This window comes from Lepidothrix coronata, unplaced genomic scaffold (genome assembly GCF_001604755.1).
Source record: "Lepidothrix coronata isolate B3197 unplaced genomic scaffold, Lepidothrix_coronata-1.0 Scaffold44, whole genome shotgun sequence".
Taxonomy (NCBI): Eukaryota; Metazoa; Chordata; class Aves; order Passeriformes; family Pipridae; genus Lepidothrix; species Lepidothrix coronata.
The window spans coordinates 214,711-233,897 of NW_016690224.1; the positions used below are offsets into that span (position 1 = coordinate 214,711).

At 52.5% G+C, this 19,187-nt stretch overlaps 3 protein-coding genes across 8 annotated transcripts in view; 1 reads left to right on the forward strand and 2 right to left on the reverse strand.

The window, feature by feature from the left end:
- The window catches only part of PITPNM2 (phosphatidylinositol transfer protein membrane associated 2), a 128,685-nt gene extending 123,535 nt beyond the window's left edge, over nucleotides 1-5,150 (forward strand). For 3 of the 4 annotated variants that reach the window (XM_017814163.1, XM_017814164.1, XM_017814165.1), the window contains exons 26-27: nucleotides 554-682; nucleotides 917-1,249. In XM_017814163.1, the coding sequence (XP_017669652.1) occupies nucleotides 554-682; nucleotides 917-1,249 (462 nt within the window). Of the gene's footprint in view, nucleotides 1-553; nucleotides 683-916 lie in introns of all 4 variants that reach the window. The other variant, XM_017814166.1, reaches the window with a different exon arrangement.
- A 20-nt stretch (nucleotides 5,151-5,170) lies between these two features.
- Nucleotides 5,171-10,691, reverse strand: ARL6IP4 (ADP ribosylation factor like GTPase 6 interacting protein 4). Of its 3 annotated transcripts, none has more exons than XM_017814167.1 (6): nucleotides 10,643-10,691; nucleotides 8,796-8,992; nucleotides 8,117-8,464; nucleotides 7,559-7,676; nucleotides 6,327-6,396; nucleotides 5,171-6,184 (listed from the first exon to the last, which is right to left on the reverse strand). In XM_017814167.1, the coding sequence occupies exons 2-6, from the start codon at nucleotides 8,983-8,985 to the stop codon at nucleotides 6,128-6,130; spliced, it is 783 nt and encodes a 260-aa protein (XP_017669656.1). In that variant the 5' UTR covers nucleotides 8,986-8,992; nucleotides 10,643-10,691; the 3' UTR covers nucleotides 5,171-6,127. The 3 variants fall into 3 exon arrangements, with proteins under 3 accessions (XP_017669656.1, XP_017669657.1, XP_017669658.1); XM_017814168.1 differs by having other exon boundaries at nucleotides 8,796-8,996; nucleotides 10,642-10,683; XM_017814169.1 differs by lacking the exon at nucleotides 10,643-10,691 and adding an exon at nucleotides 10,060-10,220.
- Nucleotides 10,692-10,887: 196 nt separating this feature from the next.
- Nucleotides 10,888-18,520, reverse strand: OGFOD2 (2-oxoglutarate and iron dependent oxygenase domain containing 2). Its single transcript, XM_017814170.1, has 7 exons — nucleotides 18,486-18,520; nucleotides 18,263-18,319; nucleotides 15,818-15,928; nucleotides 14,839-14,938; nucleotides 13,671-13,795; nucleotides 12,962-13,219; nucleotides 10,888-12,371 (listed from the first exon to the last, which is right to left on the reverse strand). Exons 5-7 carry the CDS (start codon nucleotides 13,707-13,709, stop codon nucleotides 12,096-12,098), a joined length of 573 nt encoding a protein of 190 aa, XP_017669659.1. The 5' UTR covers nucleotides 13,710-13,795; nucleotides 14,839-14,938; nucleotides 15,818-15,928; nucleotides 18,263-18,319; nucleotides 18,486-18,520; the 3' UTR covers nucleotides 10,888-12,095.
- Between the last annotated feature and the right edge of the window lie 667 nt (nucleotides 18,521-19,187).

Below are 19,187 nucleotides of genomic sequence, written 5' to 3' on the forward strand. Positions count from 1 at the left end.
CAGGGTCAAAAATTCCATTTCTGTGACCTTTGGCTTCAGGCACAAAGCTGGCCAGTCTGTGGTGGCACCAGTGGCCACAACTCCTCTGCCAGCCCCTGTTCCAAGCCCAGCAAGGAAAGGGTTGGCCAGGAGCTGCTCTCTGCTCAGAGTGGAGGCAGACATATCCCTGCCTAGCAGATGACAGCAGTGGCTCTCAGAGGGGAACATTCCTGACTAATGATTCCTGTATGGGGGGGTTGGAGCTCCTGTCCCCCAGTGACAACAGGCAGCAAAGTGTGTGGCATCCTTGCCCCCCATGGACCTCAAGGCAAGGCCGTGGATCAGCAAGTGGAAATCTGCTCTTGTATCACTGTTACTCCTCCTGTTCTGGCCAGTAAACATCCCAGCTCATTAATTAGTGCTTTGCTCAGTGGTTCATTATCCAGCTGGGAACTTGTATAAGTTCCAGTGACCTGAGATTCCCACAGATGCTCTTGGAAACCCAGAGCCCTCCCTGTTGAGCAGCACGGGGTGCCTGTGTGTTCTGACTGCGTGTTGCTTTCCCTCCTCACAGCTCCACATGAGGATCCATGCGGCGTATGGATCCACAAAGGACATCTCTGTGTACAGCTCCATCAGCCTCCCGCCCACGCACATCTACATCGTTGGCCGACCCACCAAGAAGCTGCAGAGCCAGTGTCAGGTAGGAGGGGGCTTGTCTGAGCCCAAGGGCCTCCCATGGGAGGGAGATGGGAATTTGGTCATCTCAAGACTGGTGGCTGAGCTGTGTTCGCCAACAGAACGGGAGCTGTCCCGCATAGCTGGACCACATCAGACTGAGAGAACCTGTCACACCAAACACGTTTGGTGGCCAGTGGCTCTCAGGGCAACATGTCCCATCCCTCTAACCCGTACCCTGACCCCTCTCGCCCTGCAGTTCATCACGGAGGGTTACGCGGCCCACCTGGCACAGCTGGAGTACAACCACCGTGCGCGCCCCGCCAAGAACACCACGCGCATGGCCCTGCGCAAGGGCAGCTTCGGGCTGCCCAGCCAGGCCGAGTTCCTGCGCAAGAGGAACCACCTGCTCCGCACCATCTCCTCCCAGCCTTCGGCCGGCAGCCACCGCCCCGAGCGCACCCAGAGCCAGTCTGACAGCGACAAGGAGAGGGACAGGGAGCGCAGCCAGAGGAGCATGAGCATCGCCACGGGGTGCTGGGGCCGGAGCGCCGCGTCCCGGCTGGAGTCTGGCCTCTTGGGGCAGAAGTAGCCAGGCCAGAGCCAGGATTGTCAGCTGCAGCCACCAGAGGAGAAAACAAAAGGAAAGAGGGACGAGATCGCCGTTTCAGGCTGGAAGGGTAAATATGGTGCTACTCCAATAACATCGTGGTGTTCTGGGAAGAGATGGGATGTTTCCCACACAGAACGTGCAGGCCTTGCAGCGAGAGCGTCGGGTTTGTGCAGCAGGAGCCCAAGGAACAGCTGGAAATCAGGGGGGGATGTCTCCAGATCAAGATGGCGCTCTCTCCTGCCTCCTTCTCTTATCCAGGTTTAGTGACTGTAAATATGTGCCTCCTCGCCTCGTTAGCCATCGCTCCGATCCGCGCGACCGAGTGCTGTCCTCAGAGCCACACAACAGGGCGTGGGGCTGGGGAACCTTGTCCTTGGCTGTCCCAGGAGTCAGACTGAGGGGCTCTGCCGGCACGGGGCAGGCTGGGGGTCGATAACACGGCAGCCCTGAGTGAGGGATTGATGGTGGGCTGTGCCAGGCAGAGCGACCGAGAGCTTTATCTGTACAAAGAGCTCCGAGGGCAGCTGCTTTCTCAAGGAGTTGGTGCAGTGCAAAGCTAAAGCTGTATCGATGCTGTTGGCAGAGGTAGAATGTTTGCAGATTCATGCCCAAGACAGCGGGGTCGTTATTGTTATTACTGTTATTTTTTAAAGAGACCTTTCAGAAGCTGATGGAATTTAATGTGTTGACCTATTAAAAGAAGAATACAAGCTATTTTGTTTGAGCTGTTACAAACCTCAGACACTTAATTTGCTGTTAAAGTCTCCAAATAGTCTCGCTATATATTGTTTCCAACAGTAACCACCGTATATTTGGAAGCAGCTGAAGGCACTCAGCTAGATTGCATTGCAGTTCTTCTCATCCAAATGCAGGGTTCTGACTCTCAACACCCACCTCTGAGACGTTTTCTTCTTCCCAGGTTCTCTCCAAGTTCAGTAGCAGCTTTCATGGGAACTAGACTTGCTTCTTTTACCTGTAGTTACTGAACTGTAAAACCTCATTGTTTTTTGCACTGATGATTTTTAGAATGGAAACCTGTTACCATCTCATGTAGCTACACCAGTGTTTGTAGTGCATGACAATGAAATATTGCTAAGCCAGGGTGTGTGTGTATATCTATACGTATATGCACACACACATATATATATGTATATATTTAAAAAAACAATCTGTGCAGAAGTTTTTCCAGCAGTAAGGAGACTGTAAGGAAGTGTTCCAGCAATGTCAGGCAACCTTAAAAGGCCATATCTTAATTTTCCTGGTGTGTTTCTCAGTGGATGTGCCTGAGGTGATGGTTTTGTGCTGCTGGAGCGGGCGGGTGGGGTGCGTGGCAGAGGGGAGCTGGCACCCGGTGACACCGGGACAGGGACAGAGAACAGTGCCTAGAGCCAGGGCTTGCCAAAAAGCTCCTTAGTCCTGTCCCTCCTGGGGCCGGTGAAGGTTCCCTCCTTGCACACAGCTCCTGGGGTAGAGGGGCACCCACACCAGGGGGTCCCGGGGTGCCCATTCAGACTCCAGTTGGCCTCTTCACGCGGAGATTTTATAGTCCTACCTGACTACGTGTAACCCCTGCTTTTCCCCACCACACTTCCCTGTCTTTATATCACTTTCTACTTATGAATATCTTATTTATAACAAAGAATTTTTTAGACTGGCTGCTTCATTTTATTACCTGTTTCAATAAGAAGTGCAGGACGGCCGCACTGAGATACACAGCACTGTGAACACTGCTCTGCTCACTGGCTCTGGGCCACGGTAGGCAAATCCCAACTCATCCGACACCCAAGGTCGATCTCACGTGTTCGTGGCGCTGGAGGGCCCGAGGGAGGCAGAGGAGGGACAGTGCTGATCCAACCCGACTGCCGCCCGCCCAGTGCGTCCCCCACGTCTTGCAGCCCAGCTGCAAAATGTGTAACCACTTCTCTTTGATAATTATCCAATTACAGAATGTACCTGACGACTTTTGTTACCGAAAACTGACTTCCCTTTCTGCCAGCTCAGCTTGGCTCTCTCCGAATGTACATCCAGAGCTTACTGGGTTCGAAAACAATGTGAAGTGTCCCAGCTTTTTGCTAGTCGAATGTTCTATCAAACAGATGCCATCTGAGTAGGAAGCCAAGCCACAATCCATCCTGTGAAGTCACCAAATCACATCACTAAATCATTTCTGCAAATTTGGATATGGCCTTTGCAAAAATCACCTTTCCTCCAAGTCCACAACCAAGGCATGATCTGTACATTTTCCAGTGTTGATGAGATGTTCACATTTTCTTATGTGTAGATAGTGTAAAACAGAGGCGAATGTAAATGTTCAACATAAAAAGTGGATATATAAAACTGAAAGTTATTTATTTATGTAGAGGGGAAAAAAGTGTCTGGAGGGACTGGAACCTTCAGGGTTTATTAATATTTAAAAATGTAGCTTTTTGTTTCAGGCATTATGTACAAAGCAATTATTTTATGGACCAAGTTTAATGTAACTGTCAATGAATGCAGAAGTGCAATATGATACTCACCTCTCCATCACTTCATGTTTTAAACAACTACTACCCAGTTAACCTGACAATCATAACACCTCCGTCCTCATCCTTTGTTGAGCTTCTTGAACCTTGCCCGGGTCCTTTCCCTGGCCCCCCATCTGTTGCCATTGTACAGATCCAACACGGAGAAGCAATTGTAGAGCTGGACCTTTATTGCTGCAATAATACCAGAGGAGGTGGGTGTAGTTACCAGGAAAAATGCCAATAAGTTTTTCTTCACCTTTTCAGTCCATCCCTGTCTCCATCGCTCTGTCCTCAGCCGCCCCCATCTGGCACTCATCCCTCCGAAGCAAAGATCAACGTGCTACTCACTCACAGAACAATAGCAATAGTTTAACTCTGTGTTTATAACCTGTTTGTTCCGAGCTGTTTTGGAGAGCAATGCATGTGACCCGATGCCTTTCCACGTGTATGGAAGAGGATCCGTTGGGATGCGGTGAGGGAAAAGATGAATGTATATTCCATCCTTACTAAAGGGGCACTGTCAGGTTAAAGACCTAATTTATCTTTGCTACCAATAACTTGTTTGCTTTGAAATGAAAAGAATATGAAGTTTCTCGTGCTCCTCCCTCAGCTGTTGCCGGGCAGCCCCCGGCACAGCCCACGTCCTGTTCTGCACACAGCACAACACAGCCTGCACCACACAGGCTGCCTCGGGCTTTGGGGTTGGTTTTTCGTTTCCATGGGAATCAAACTCTGCTGCAGAGCTCAGATTTTTTATAAAAAGCAGCTTTTTCTATTCCTGCACCCTCGGGCCAGACTTTCTACCTGACGCTGTCCCTTTAAAGTCTTTTAAAACCCGTCAGAGGAGCCCGTGCGTTCCCTCCGAGCTGTTTTCCTGGGTTTGCTCAGATCACTCAAGTCAGATGAGGCGAAATTCTCATACCAAAAACAGTTTACAGTGTTGGATCATGAGCAGTAACGAGCCAAAGGGTCACCAACACCCTCCCACCCGCCCAGCAGCCACCGTGCTTGCTGTAGCAGCCCCTTCTTCAGGTATCGCCACTGTTTGCTGCATTTCCTATTAGTTCTAGAAGCCTTACGGTCCCCTCCCCTCTGCCTGTTGATACCCTCGACTGTCAATTTTATATTCCGACAATGTTAGTTATATTTTATTTATAAAAAATGGCTTTAGGGGTACCAGCCCTGCGTGGGGAGCCACCGGAGGGGATGCCCGACCCTGTGTGTACAGTCACCGTGCCGACGACCCGCTTGTGTGTGGCAAACCTTCTGTACAACTTCCTTCTCCTCCTTGCTGTTAGTGCATCGTTCCAATGCCTGGTGTGCTTTGTGTACAGTATCATTGTGAGTTACACAGATTAAAGAAATGGGAAGGCTCTTCTCTGTCTGCTTTTTTTGGGGGGGGAGACTAGAGACAGACAAGTCACAAAACCCGAGACGTGAGCAGGCGCCAGTTTAATGGGGTTACAGCGATGATCAGAACGTGGAAACCCTCCGTGCACATCAGTCCTATTAGTCCTTTAACTCATTTTCTCCATTTCTTTTTTACAGTTTGTAGATTTATGGACTTTGCAGTGGGGGAAAGGCTTCTCTGTTTGCTTCAGAGCAGCCATGGGCTGAGAGGTCCAGAGCCCCAACGCTGCCCAGGGCCTGTGCTGTGGGGCAGGGACATGAGTTGCATGCAGGAGCAGACAGCAAGGTAAAGCCACCCCTCCACAAAGCACACCTGCACACATCCCAGTGCAGCGTGCCAGCTCAGTGCTCCCCAGTGCCACCCCAGAGATGAAGCTGCGGGAAAGCTGAGAAAAGACCCGGGGCACAGTGGAGGGTGACACTTAAGGGTGCAGAGGAGAGCTGCAGCCTGACCAGAGCCACAGCTGCTCCTCTCTGAGCAGGAGGGTTGGTGAGCCTGAAGGGCCCATGAGCCACATCCAGCAAGGAAGGGGCCACAAGCAGCCCCTGAAGGGAAGAAGTGGCAGCCATTTGTGTATTTTGTGGCCACAGTGTTGGTTCCTGCCAACCAAAGCCTGCAGCTGAGGGGCAGCAGCACTTTGAGGTGCTCAGCACCCTCGAGCCTGTCCCCTGGGTGCTGCTGAGCTCCTCCAGCATTGGGGCATAGAGGGCTCAGGTGCATTACAGCCACACTGGCCTCAGCTGGGAGAGGGAGGGGAGAAGCTGTTTGTGGGAGATGAACCACTAAAGTCACTCTCCTTCCCAGTCAGTAACTTACAGAGCAGCTGCAAAGTGCCCCTGGGGAACATGTTGACATGGTGCTGTCTGCGTGGTCCAGAGACAGAGGCTCCTACCTGAGCTGGCACTGGCAACAGGATGGGCTCCTGGCCTGGCTGATGCACACTCACTGCAGCATCCCTGTCCTCACCTGGAAGGCCAGCCCGTCCCCCCGTGTGGCTTGCTGCAAAGGGACACAGGTGATCACAGCATTGTCTGAGGATGGAGGACCACCAGCACCACCCGTGGTGAACATACACCACCTCTGGGTGCAGCAGCTCCTTGGCTGTGCCCAGCAGCTCATGCTGGTGGCCAGTTCCCACTACCTTGTTAATCTCCTTGTGTCTCTCCTTGCTGACAATTTCTTCCAGAACTTCTCCGTCTCCCTTAATGAGCCTGGAAGACAAGCACAAGCCCCCGAGCTTTGAGAGCTACTGGCAAGTTCCTGCAGCTGCAGAAGGTGCTGACCCCCACCCCACCCTGAGCCCCCAGTTCCCTCACAGCCTAGGACCAGGTGCTGGGCTGATGCACCTCTAGGCAAAGCCAGTGATGACCTACCCTTGACATTGCATTATGTGATTATTTTTTTTTTGGCTGTATCAAGCTTAAATAGCACAGCAGGCTTTTCCATTGCTCCCATGGGATTAATGTCACCATGCTACAGTAAGGACAGGTGCAGTCCCCTGAGAAATCAGCATGGGCCAGCCAGCCCTGCCCCAGGCTGTGGGCACTGCCTGCTGTGTGCAGTCACACTGCCATGAGAAAACACATAATAAAAGCATCTCCTGCCACCCCAAAAAATCTGCAGGCTTCACTGTCAAAAGCAGTGCCCCAACCCCTGCAAAGCCTTTTCCTTTTTTTTGAGAGTTCAGGTGTGGTCCTGGCTGCCCCAGGAAACTGCAGAGCCATTGAGAAACAGGAGCCAGTTTGGGCCTGAAATGCAGCCAGGCTGGGGAGCATCTTGCTAAGCAAATTCCAAGCAGTGTTGGAGGCAGCTCACACCTCCAAACATGATCAGAAATTTAATTGTCTTCATTACGTGCCTTACAGGGAACCGACCTTTGTTCCACACCTCCCTGAGCCCTGCAGGCTGCCTTCTATTTTAAGACTGGACTTGTCATACCCAATTCTCTTCAGCATGATGTTTTCTGCTGGCTGAGAAGACTCAGTTTATTAAAAACTGGGTCATTTCTATTTGGCAGCTAAATGAAGTTGGGTTTGATTGTTGTCTGTAACCCCACAGGGCACACACTCCTTCCTCACTTGCACCCAGAGCTGAAAGGTGAGTGGATGCAGCAGTGGAATGACAGGACACAGCCCAGTGTCCCTTGTGTGGAGCCGCAGTACAATTTGATAATTTGGTGTCACTTTCTGGGTAAGTTGCACCAGGTCTGACAGCAGGGAACCTGTGAGGGGTCAGCTCAAGCCTTTGCTGCTCAAGGGGACCTGGGTCCACACATGGTACTGCAGTGCCATGGACAGGTGTCCTCCAGAACTCCAACCCACACAGCATGGATAGGGAAGGACAACCCCCCTCCTTTCTCCCCAGGGATCATACCTGGTTCTCCCTGTTTCGGGATCCACGACTCTCCTTATGACACTCTGCCTCGCGTCCCATTCTTCCTTTGTCATTGGCTTCATAGCCTGGATCCGGGATTTCTGTTCATCTGTCAAAACTGGAATGCACTGGTCAGTCAGAGCCAGCTCCCAGGGCCAAATCCAGGCACAGCCCTGCGGCTGCAGCCAATGGATACACGTCCCACACCAGATTCCTGGTGGTACTTGGGGATCAGTGGTGAACCTCTCAAAGGAAGGGCCACTTCACATCCCAAAGGCAGGACCAGCTCTGCCAGGATGTTACTGCTAACTCTGTCCTTCTATCTTTGTTCCCCACTCACACCTATGAACTACATCTGAACACTTCACAAAAGAACATCTCAGTGTGGCTCCTACGTTTACCTGGTGTGGCTCAAAGGTGACCACAGTATGTAGGAGGGAAGAGGGGGCTCCTCCCTGTACACAGCCCTGCTTCTCTCAGACACCTCACGGGGTCCCAGGAAGGGATCAGCACAACTCCAGTGTGCACAGGCTTCCAGGAGGGAAACACTGTCATTACCTGGCCCAGAGTCCTCCACTGATTCCTTCTGCCACTGCTCCAGCGAGGGGCCAGGCACCTCTTCTCCCTTGGCTTTCTCCTCCTTAGCCTTTTCCTTTGCCTTCTTTTTTAATTTCCTTTTTAATTTCTTCTTCTTCTTCTTCTTCTTCTTTTTCTTGTCTTTCTGTTTCACTTGCTTTTTTTTGCCATGTTGACTCTTCTTTGTTTTGGAGTCACTGTCACTGGAGTCGTCAGAAGAGGGGCTGGAGGAAGAGGAGGACGAGGAAGAGCTGGTGGATGAAGATGCTGTCTCAGAAGAAGAGGTACTGGCCTTCCTCTTCTTTTTGTCCTTTCCTTCCTTCTTCTTCTCTGCAATACATAAGCAGAGGGTGAGTGGAGCAGCTCTGGCCCTGCAGCAGCAATGTTGGTTACCCCTCTCCCAGCCTGGTTTCTTTCTTGCCTGGAAGACCCTTCTGTGCCAACACTTTTACCACATGATGGTGTGTGGTGCTGCAGTGCCAGACTGGCATGTGGAGGGGCTGCAGGGCTCTGCACTTGTCAGAGTGAGACCAAAATGGGCACAAAGTGCAGGGCAAGGTGACAGAGACCAATTTAGCTTAACCCAGGGACCTTCTTCTCCCATCTGGGCCCCTCTGTGCACCCACCCCAGGAAAAACATGGAGTCATGGGCCTTCCCCACCTTCCCTGGCTGCTGCCGAGCTCGACTTGTGTCCATGAGAGCCAGCGTTCCTCTTCCTTGGAGGAGAGCTGCTGCCCTGCTGTGAGTCCTTGCTGCTTTTCCTCCTTTTCTTCTCCTTCCTCTCCTGCCTGCTCCGAGAGCTGCTTTTGCTCCTGCTCCGTGACCGCTTCCGAGACTGGCTGTGGGCCATGGTCAGCCTGGAGGGGACAGGGACATCAGTGCCATGGGGGGACCAACCCCCCAAAACCTTAAATCCACCTCTGAGCCAACCAGCCCTGCTCCTGTCAAACTCCCTCTCTTGGATATCCCCTTGGAGAGATGGGTCAGGGTCCCCTCACGAAGCCACAGCCAAAAGGAATTTCACCAATCCACAACATGGAGCCCTTGGGGTAGAGCCAGCACAGGGACAGCACTGCTGTCCCCAGGCAGCCCTTTCCACCTCAGACAACCTGTCCCCAAGCAGGTTTTCCACTAGGAAAACCCTCCATTGGGTTTTCCCCCCACTTTTTCTATTTATCCCCAGAGAATCAGGCTGATCCCTGCTATGGGCAGGCACTGAGGGGCCTGAGGTTGGTGTTTGCAGGCCCTGCTGTGCCCCACAGTCACCCCACAGCCCTGGGAGCCGTTGGGAAGACGCTGCACCACAGCCAGACTCTGGGAAGGGATGATGGATGCTGCAGCCACAGCCATCAGGACTAAACATCCTCCCAAGCTGAACACGGAGTCAATCACCCCATTATTTAAAATGCTGAGAGCAGGCACAAGCCAAGGGGAAGAATGAATTTTTAATATTCCAATTTGCTTTTAGAAAACAGATTATGCACCGAGCTGGCACCCCCGTCCGTCAGCCCGAGGGTTCCTGGCAGCCACAGGCCAGAGCCAGAGTGATTCCTGCTCCCATTAATTTAGAAAACAAACTGGCACTGTGGGCAGAGCAGGAGCTGGGAAATGCTTCCTCACAGCCACCTTCCAACTACCACATCTAATTAATTGTTTGTTTACCATCCTGACGCTCCCAGGCAGCAACTTGCTCCCAAAGGAATCAGAATTTTGATTGATTTCCAAAGGGAAATTTCAGTCAGAAAAAAAACCAAACCAAAACAATTAAGGGCAGGCAGGGAAGGTCCAGAGGGTGAGAGTCCTCCATGGACACACACCCAGCAGCCATTCCCTCGACCCCTTGTGCAGGATGGGGTCTGGGACTCGAGGCAGCAGGACCCACATTATCCAACCCCAGCAGCTGGATCCATGGATATGGCAATACCTCAGACAGGAGCATCCCGGTGAGTGCAGGGCGATACTGCGGGAAGGGGATGAATCCCAAATCCACCCCACAGCACCTCAGGCTGTCTGTGCCCCAAAGCTGGGCTCTCATCTGAATGGGGGCACTTTGGGGCAGCTTCTCCTGCCCACACGGCTCTGCCCGGCCCGGCTGCTGCTCTGCTCCTGCCCCAGCACGGGGAGCCTGGGAAATACAAGGCGTGCTGGCCCTTTAAGAGCTCAGCATGAGGTGCACTGGCCCTTTAAGAGCTCCCCACAAGGTGCGCTGGCCCTCTGAGAGCTCAGCACAAGGCGCAGTGACTCTTCAAGCACCCGCGCAAGGCGCGCTGACTCTTTACGAGTTCAGCAAGAGGCGCTCTGGCCCTTTAAGGATTTAAACGCTCACGGCGCGGCCCCTTTAAGAGCGCGGCTCTTTATCGGCCCCCCTGGGCCCGGGTGCCGCCGCAGCGCGGGGGGCTGTGTCTACCACAGCACCCCGGAGTCTCCAGTCCCGTGCAGGTGCGAGGAGCGGCAGGGAGGGAAAGAGGGAGGGAAGGAAGGAAGGACGGACGGACGGACGGACTCACCGGGCCGGTCCCGCTGCCGCCGCAGGGTCCGCGCCTGCCGTCCCCCGCTCCCGTCCGCCGCGCGCGGGGCCGGGCGGCAGCCGGGCCGCGCTCTTTGGTTCCGGGGGGCGCTGGGACCGCACTGCAGCTCAATTTTTGGGGGGAATTCGGGCGGGCGGGGAGCACGCGCGTTCGCTGCTGAAAGAGGTGAAACCTTCGAGACTGAGTTTCTTGATATCGGATCCAGGCACAAATACAGCAGCCGGTTTCCTTGCCCAGCGATTTTAATGGGCTTTGCTAACGAGCAGCTCATCAGCCATGTGCCAATGGCCCCCCCAGCCAAAAATCCAGCGGGTCCCTCGCGAGGGCTTAAAATAACACCCTGTGCCCGCTCACGTCCAGCCCTTCCCAGTTCTCGATGTGATTATCCACGTGCTCTAATTACTGCAGGGAACAGGTGACTGAAACAGTCCCGTACAAATCCAGCAGTCTCTGTACACATCATATACAATTAATTTGCTACAGACGCAAATGCAGACACCAAATCAAAACATATTTGGCTTCTTTAATTTGTTTTGTAGGCACGAGAGTCCCAAGCTTTCAGCCAGCTGGAAGTAAGACAAGGGAAGCACTTGACCCTTCTAATCCCTCTTCTGTTGGGGGATGTTGGTGCCAAATTAAGAAGCCCCCAGGTCTGCCTGATGCACCCAGCTTGGGAGAGTTATTTTGTATTTTCACTTGCTCATAGAGCTAAAGCAAAGGGAGTTAAATGTAAAGTTTTGCTGTGCTGCAGGTCGCTCCCAGAGCTTTGTCTCTGTTTCTGCCTACTGGAAATTTGTGCTCAGAAGAGCTTGTGGAAGCCTGTGGAAATCCTCTCAGCCACCCTGTGGGATCAGCTCTCCCTATATAGTGCTCCTGATGGATTCTTCTGAGCCTGGGCTAGGCAAACTCCAGTGATAGTAATTCCCTGCCATTCCCAGCAGCCTATTGTGAATCACCTGGATCTCATTTCTGAGCAGATCCTTCTCTGTCACTCAGCAATAAAAAGCTCTTCCCCTGCCCCTGGAAGAGGACAGGAGGCCACTGAGAACAGCAGAGAGTGGTAAGTGTAGGGCTTTAATCACCATTCCTTCCCATTTCCAGCAGGACCTGGGATGCTGCTATTGGCACAGAGGCCAAGGATCTTCAGGTGTTTTCCCTGTACACCTGAAAATATTTACTGAGTCTCTGTAGTGAACCAAAGTGTTGGGGCTTTCTCTGTCTTACAGTCCTGTAGCCCCAGAGTGAGCCCTGGTGAGCTGAGTTCCAGCTCTCCAAGCTCCCCTAACCCTGGCGGGGCTGGCTTTGTATCCTTTTCCATGGTGAGAGCTACTTCTTACAGGACTCCTGCATCCATCAGAGTCTGTTAGTGCAGTCTGAGAGGTCAGAGAGGAGCTTTAGGCAACGTGGTCTGCAGAAATTGTTTTCCCATCCCCTACCACAGGGCACAGACATCCACAGTCTCAGGCATGTCCTCTTCCAGGGTTCCTGTGAATCCATCCCCAAATCCCTCTGCTTCCACCAGCTGGGGTTTGCTGTTGCACATGGGGCAGAGCTGGTTTCGGATGAGGGATGATCTCATCCACACGATGAGGTTCCAGCGCTCCCCAGAGCCGATGGGAAGCGCCCCATGGATCTGCCCTCCCCGGTGGAGCAGCCCCTGGGCTCCCACGTGTTCCACCTCCAGGTACTTCGGCACAGGACTGGGATCCTGGAACAAAGGGAGGTGGATTCATAATTGCACCAGAAAGTACCTGGCAGAACAACACTCACATAGTTGACACTTATCACCTTTTCCCCCAGGGAGCAACATGGAGAAGACAAACTGCACCTGTGAAATGCAGCCACTTCAATGGTGGCTTGGCAGCAGATGAGTACAACTTTTTTCCAATAAGACATTCCCAGTTTCAATCAAAACAACCTGTTTCACCTGTGTATGAGAGCTATTACCCACTCTTGCCCTAGAAACAGGTGCTACACATTTAGCTTTAAGTCTCATTTGAAATAAATCTCTCTCTCAGGACCTCCCTGCTCCCTGTTTCAGCTGTGGAAAGATGGGCTGGTTTGTTCACTCCTACTACAAGCTGCCTCTGTGCTCTCTTTGAAACCTGAATATTGAACAGAAAAGGCTTCTGTATAACCAAAACATGTAAAAAAGAGGGAAGGGACAAAGCAGGTTTGAGTGTCAGACGTGAATAATTGTTTTTTAGAACACAGTTTATGCCTAGAAACTGGGGGGGGGAAGGGTGAGGAGGTAGAGGGGAATGGAATGGGGATCCAGAGTGGGAATGTGCTCAGTACCTTGTAGAAATCCTCAAAGTACAAGTTGCCTTCTGTGAAGTCTTTCCCCAGTGAGACATTTAAGGTGACTTCTGCATTGTCATAGTGGGAGCTCAGATCCAGGTCCTCATGCAGGGAGTACTTGACCACAAAGGCTCTGTGGCTGTCCAGGCAGGATCCCCCCAGCTCAGGGTACAGCAGGGCCGTGATGGGCCGCAGGAACTGCTCCCTCAGGGGGGTCAGGAAGCCCTCATCCATCCCAAGCTCGTTCAGCAAAACCTGTGTCAAAGAGAGGAGGTGGGAACAGCTGAGCAACATTATCAGAGCTGTCCTCCTCCTCCTCCAGCCCTGCTGCTGGCTCAGAGCAAGAACTTTAGAGCAAAGGCTCCAGCTACAGGAGGAAGGAGGAAGATCAAGGTGGAAAGGGATGGGGGAAAGACAGAGCAAGATCAAAAGGTGAGTGTTCTTTAAAAACTAACTCCTTGATTTAAATGGGTATTGCTTAAAAATACAAGGTTCTCTTTGTTCTGAGGTACCAACTCCCACCCCCTTTCCCTGCATTCCCATGTCCTTTTGTCTGTGTAACACTCCCTCAACCCTTTCCCTCCAAGGGGGTACTGGAACTCCAACTGCTCTGTGTAAAATGACAGACACTTTGGAAGTGAAAGGAGAACTGAGGAGGTGAACAGAGTGAACACTCCCCCAAAGAAGCACAGGAGACAAATCCTACCCCGTAGTTATTCATGGTGTTGGGCCTGCCTTTGGGCATATCCGACTGCTCAAAGTTCTCCAGCTCATCCACAAAGGTCTGGCAGAACTCCTCTGTGAACACTGGGAGTCGATAGATCCTCTTATCTGTCAGGAGAAGGGAAACACCATTTGCTGGGGAAGATCACAGGTGAGTGTTCCTGCCTGCCTGTCCAGCTCCACTGTGCTGGTGGCAGTGACAGCACAGGACCCTCGTGCTTCACTTTGTGCTCAGGCTGCTCGAAGGGCTGGAACCATTCCCCAGGATGTATTTGTTATTTTTCATGTTGGTCCCTCGTTTCCAGGCTCACCCATCCAGTCAGGAGATCTGGCACTGGTTTAAATGACAGATGTAGTGCCAAGGAAGTGTTTTGAGTCTGGAGGGAGGGTGGTGAATCAACGACTCATCACAGGCAGCCTGGAAGGACACTCAAGGGGCTGTGGGACTCACTCATCTGGTGCCAACCTTCTGGGAATACCAGGTCTGAGCTGCCTCTCAGGGTAGAGCCCTAAAGGTCTGTGTGAGGGGAGCTCAGGACTGAGGATACAGAAGCTGAGATTAAGACAGCAGGAGAAGGCTGGACAAATTCAGGAGCTCTGCACAGACACATTTGGGTCTCTTTTCGTCTTGAGAAAAGGATGAAACTTTGCCTCTTCCCCTCTACATTTTGTCAGCATTTCTGGTAGGCAGAGAGCTTCACAGATGCCTCCAGAGAAGCTTAAAACCCAGAATTCTTTTTAGAAGACTGAAATTATTTCAGCCCAGACTAACTCACGGGGATTGTCTGAAATGGCAAAGCACTTGGGAAGGAAAAAAAAACCTGCTCCCCAGGCTAACAGTGTTCCTTCAGGCTCCCTGGTGAGATGGTGGCACAGCCAAAAGCCCCAGCCCTGCTGCAGCTGAAGCCTCTGGTGAGACATCAGCAGACTGGGATGGGATGGGAAGGCAGAAAAGAGTGTCTGCTCCAGAGCAGAACTGCTGCACAGCACTGCCCCTCCAGAGACCCCTGTCTGGCAGAGAATAACATCCTGTTTGCCTCAGCCTGTGTCAAATCCGAGCTACTAAAGACAGGGCTTGGGAACAGCTGTCACCAGGGAAGCTGCAGTGTCACAGAGGGAGATCTGCGTGACTGAGGTGTTGTTTCCTTTACCTGAGAAGGACTCGAGGTAGCCCAGGAGGCCCTGGAGATGAGCTCCCGGCGATGTGCAGTATCGCACGATCTCCAGGAAATCCGGGGCCAGGAAGGAATCCTGGTGGCAAGGGAAGGAGGGAAAAAACCATACAGAAACACAATTAGCCAGTACAGCCTTTTATGACCCCAGAGAGAAATGGATTTCCAGGGAGCCACAAGGGAAATGTGCAGACTCTAGGGAGAGGGCTGATAGTCACACTGGGGTTACTTCTGCGGCAGGAACTGCAGAATGTTTCTGTGTTTTACTTGGGGGTTTAGGTAAGTTTGAGGGTTTCTACATAAAACTGGCCAGATTTTTTATAGGCATGACAGGAAAGAGCCTGGCTCACGATATGGATTCCTAACAGGTAAGTGCAAAATCTTTCCTAGTGGATTTTAGCCTCTTGTCATGGAATCAGCACAACGGAGTGACTGGGCTCTGCTTTGAGCACTTCCCCACACTGATGATAACAAACAACAGCAGCACTTATTGCTGGAGGATCACAGTAAATCTGTGTGAACTTGGTTGTGCATTACTGCTGTCTGTGGGAACTATCCAGCTGGGAAGTCTTGAGTCTGGTAAGCATGAGAAAATTCAAAGCAAAGTAGCCCATAAAGGCTGTTTTCTGCAGCTCCTCATTAGACCTGATCGAGCCTGTTTGGTGCAATGATGCTTTATGTTCAAATTACTAATGGTATTTCAAGTCCAGTACCAGGTGCTGGAGCAGCTTCCATATGGAATGACCCTTTCCTGGCTGTAAACCAGGTGGAATCTTGCCTGGAGAACATGCTGTGCTGTCAAAGTTTTAAATTCAGTTTTAATATGCTACACACAGGTTTAAATTCCGTCCAGCTTTAGCACTGCATGATCCCAAGGAGAAGAGAGAAAAATAAACTGCAAAAATAAACTCTCAGGTAATTCCTTGGGTGCAAAAGAGACTCCAAACACACTGTGTACCTGCAGAGTGTACACCTCTGGGTGTTTTGGTTTGTAGCACTTGGAGATGATGGCTCTGCGTTCCACTGACTGATGAACTAACTGTTTTCTTCTCTGCACTTCTGCCTCAATCTGCAAATAAACAACAGAGCATGTTGTGAGAAAATCAAAAGGGACAACTAAAACAATTCCAGGAATTTGCTCATTGTTTTAAACCAGTTATTTTTGTTTCAGGCACCTCTGGGAAGTGGAGTCTGTGCTTTTGTTTTTCTGTAGTCAAGACAAGTCCAATAAATATCTGAAAAGCCAAGTGCCTGAGAGGGTTTGGAGAGACTTTCTCTTTACAGATGGCTTAAAAAAATAACTGAAGCCTTTCTATCTATGGAAGTGCCAAGTGGAGCTGTGAGGTTTCAGCCCTTTCAGGCATCCTGACACCTCCTGAATTGTCAGTGGAGGCTTTAAGAGCCTTGGCTTGTGTTCTGACAATATAAGCATTGTCCAAAATAAAGACACTTGCTGGGAGGGAGACAAGTCTTGTCATGAAGGGATTACTGCTAAGTGTGGTGGAGACAGGCTAATCTGTCCTTTCAGAGCAAACAGCTGTTTTAGCAGCTGATTCAGCCAGCCCTTCCTGTTTAATTCCCCTTCATAAGATTAATTTATAACATTTCTCACTAAAGAAGGAAGGAGGGTGTGACCAGTTTCCCTCCTGACCCCTGGTTAGCATCACTAATGCATTTTATGAGGTGAGCAGCCATTCTCTGGTCATCTATTCATTCCCTTTCCCTCATTATCAGGCCCTGAAGGTCTTGTGAACCAAGCAGACAAACCAAACAGATTCCTTCTCCTCCTCCTTTCCAGCCTCAAGGCCAATCACTCCCTTCCTTGCTGGCCTTGAAGGGCCCAGTCCCCTGGTCACCAGGTGCTGTTGGTGACCTTGACAGGGAACAGGGAACTGTAACAGCCCCCAGCACTGCCTACAAAATCAGGCAGTTACAAGTCCTAAGTGGGAAACTTCGACTGGAACAGCTGCTGGACAGTGAGAGAGAGCCATGACCTCCCACAGCCAGGGACACCTCTGATGGCAGGAGACATACTCCTCTGAGGGCTGAGTGAGTAAATCCTATTCTTTTATATTATTTTTGAGTCTACATTATGTTTACATTGGTACAGCAAACCTTTGTATTAAGATCTTAGCAGATTTGCAGAGTCCAGGTGATTAGGGAGTTATTAGGATCTAGGTGATATTAAATTACAACTAAAGTTTGAATCTAGAAATCCTGAGAGAAGTTCTATTATAAATTCTGCTTGTTGTGCTGCATTGATTCTGCCTGTAGAAATCCTGTGCTGTCCTACTCATAAATTCTGTGCTATATGAATCATAATATCCTGTTCCTAAAGCTTTAATTATGATTTACTGCCATCATCACTCTGCCAAAAATCCCTAAAGGAACCTGTCTGTCCTCCAGGTGAAATTAGAGCTGGTTGTGTGACAGATCTCTGTCCCTGGCCTGGGAAGGGGCACAGATTCCTTAATAAAGGGTGTCCTGGGGGGAGTGTGAACCTGTAGGACCCCTGGGTGATCCCATCTCAGGGCACTCTTTGAAAACAATTGGCAAAAGAAAGGACAAGGAAAGGCAAACTAGAAGGGGGCTGGGAGCCAACTGACTAAATCCAAGGAGGGAGCAGCACAGAGGCCACTGGGACAAAGTGTTGGGTGACAGTATTTAATTCCAGGGTGTTGGCTGTGTAAACAGCTCCCCAGCAGTGCCTGGGGAGAATTCTTTCCTCTGACCTCTGTCCAGCAGTGGAGTTGACTGGGATGAGGTGCTGGGGAGCTGTGCCCCAATTCTGTCTGGGCTTGTGGCTTCAGCAAGTCCCAAACTCCCTTTAGGGTTGACCCCGGCCCCAGGACCCCTGGGGGTGTGGAAATGGCCCTGGGGTCCCAGCACTGGAAGGACATGGAGCTGTTGGAGCGAGTCCAGAGGAGGCACCAAGGTGATCAGAGGGCTGGAGCAGCTCTGCTGTGAGGGAAGGCTGAGAGAATTAGGATTGTTCAGCCTGGAGAAGAGAAGCTCTGGGGTGACCTAACTGTGGATTTTCCATACCCGAACGAACTACAAGAAAAATGAAAAAAGACTGTTTACAAGGCTCTGAAGTTCAGGACAAAGGGGAATGGCTTCACACTAACAGAGAGTTGGGTTAGATGGGATATTAGAAAGAAATTCCTCCCTGTGAGGGTGGGGAGGCCCTGGCACAGGTTGCCCAAAGAAGCTGTGGCTGCCCCATCCCTGGAAGTGTCTAAGGCCAGGTTGGACAGGGCTTGGAGCAAGCTGGGCTAGTGGAAGGTGTCCCTGCCCATGGCAGGGGGTGGAACTCGATGACGTTTAAGGTCCCTTCCAACCCAAACTCTTCTTTGCCCCGAATCTCCCTCCCGGCAGGCGTAAGGGGGGTCCCCGCGCTCACCTCCCTCAGCACAGCCTGGAACTGCTCCTCGCTCCGGCAGCCGCGCTCCTGTAGCGCCTGAAACACACGGGACACCGCCGTCACCCGGTACCGCCCGTGTCACCGGGCAGGGCCACCCGCCCACCCCGGGGGAGACCCTCCCGGCCGCGCTCCCGGGGCAGCCCCGCCCGCCCCCGGCGGTACCCTGCCGTGTTCCCGGCGGAGCTGCCGCCGGTCCCGGTACCGCACGTGGAGCCCGTAGCGGCCCACGAAGATGTTGTCGGTGAAGAAGCAGGCGCACGCCAGGAACGGCCGCGCCCCGGACATGTTTCCCGCCGGCGCTGCGCGCGCGGGGTCCGACCCTCAAAACGGCTCCGCTTCCTCCCGCGCGAGGGCGCGTCGGCAAATTCCCAACCGGGGCGGAAAACGGGGAGAGGCGAAAAGAGCCCGTTTCTTTCCCCAGTTTTGTGCCTTTTTTTTGCTGTTGTTTTTCATTTGAGCTTTCCGTGACGTCACCGCGGGTGGGTTCCGCAGCGGCGCCGCGGCCACACGGCCCTCCCCTGCTGGGCCGGCCGGACCCGCTCGGGGCCGCCAAGGGGTGTTTGCAGACGGTCCCTGGGAGCGCCCGCCCCGGCCGGCGGGGGCGCGCCCGGGGGCGCGCCCGGCGGGGTCAGCGCGGCCCCGGCCCCGGCCCAGATCCCGGTCCTGGACCAGCCCGGCCATGGACGCGGCGCTGCCCGAGGCCGAGCGGGAGGTGGTGGTGTCGGCCGAGCCCTGCGGCCACGGCAGCAAGTTCGAGGACATCTACCGGCTGCTGGCCGAGGGCTGCTTCCCGCCCAGCTTCTGCTCCATCAAGAGGAAGAACCTCAAGCGCTACGCCCAGAAGTTCGTCGTGGACGGTGGGGACCCTGGTGGGGGGCACCTCGGCCGTGGCATACCCCCGAGG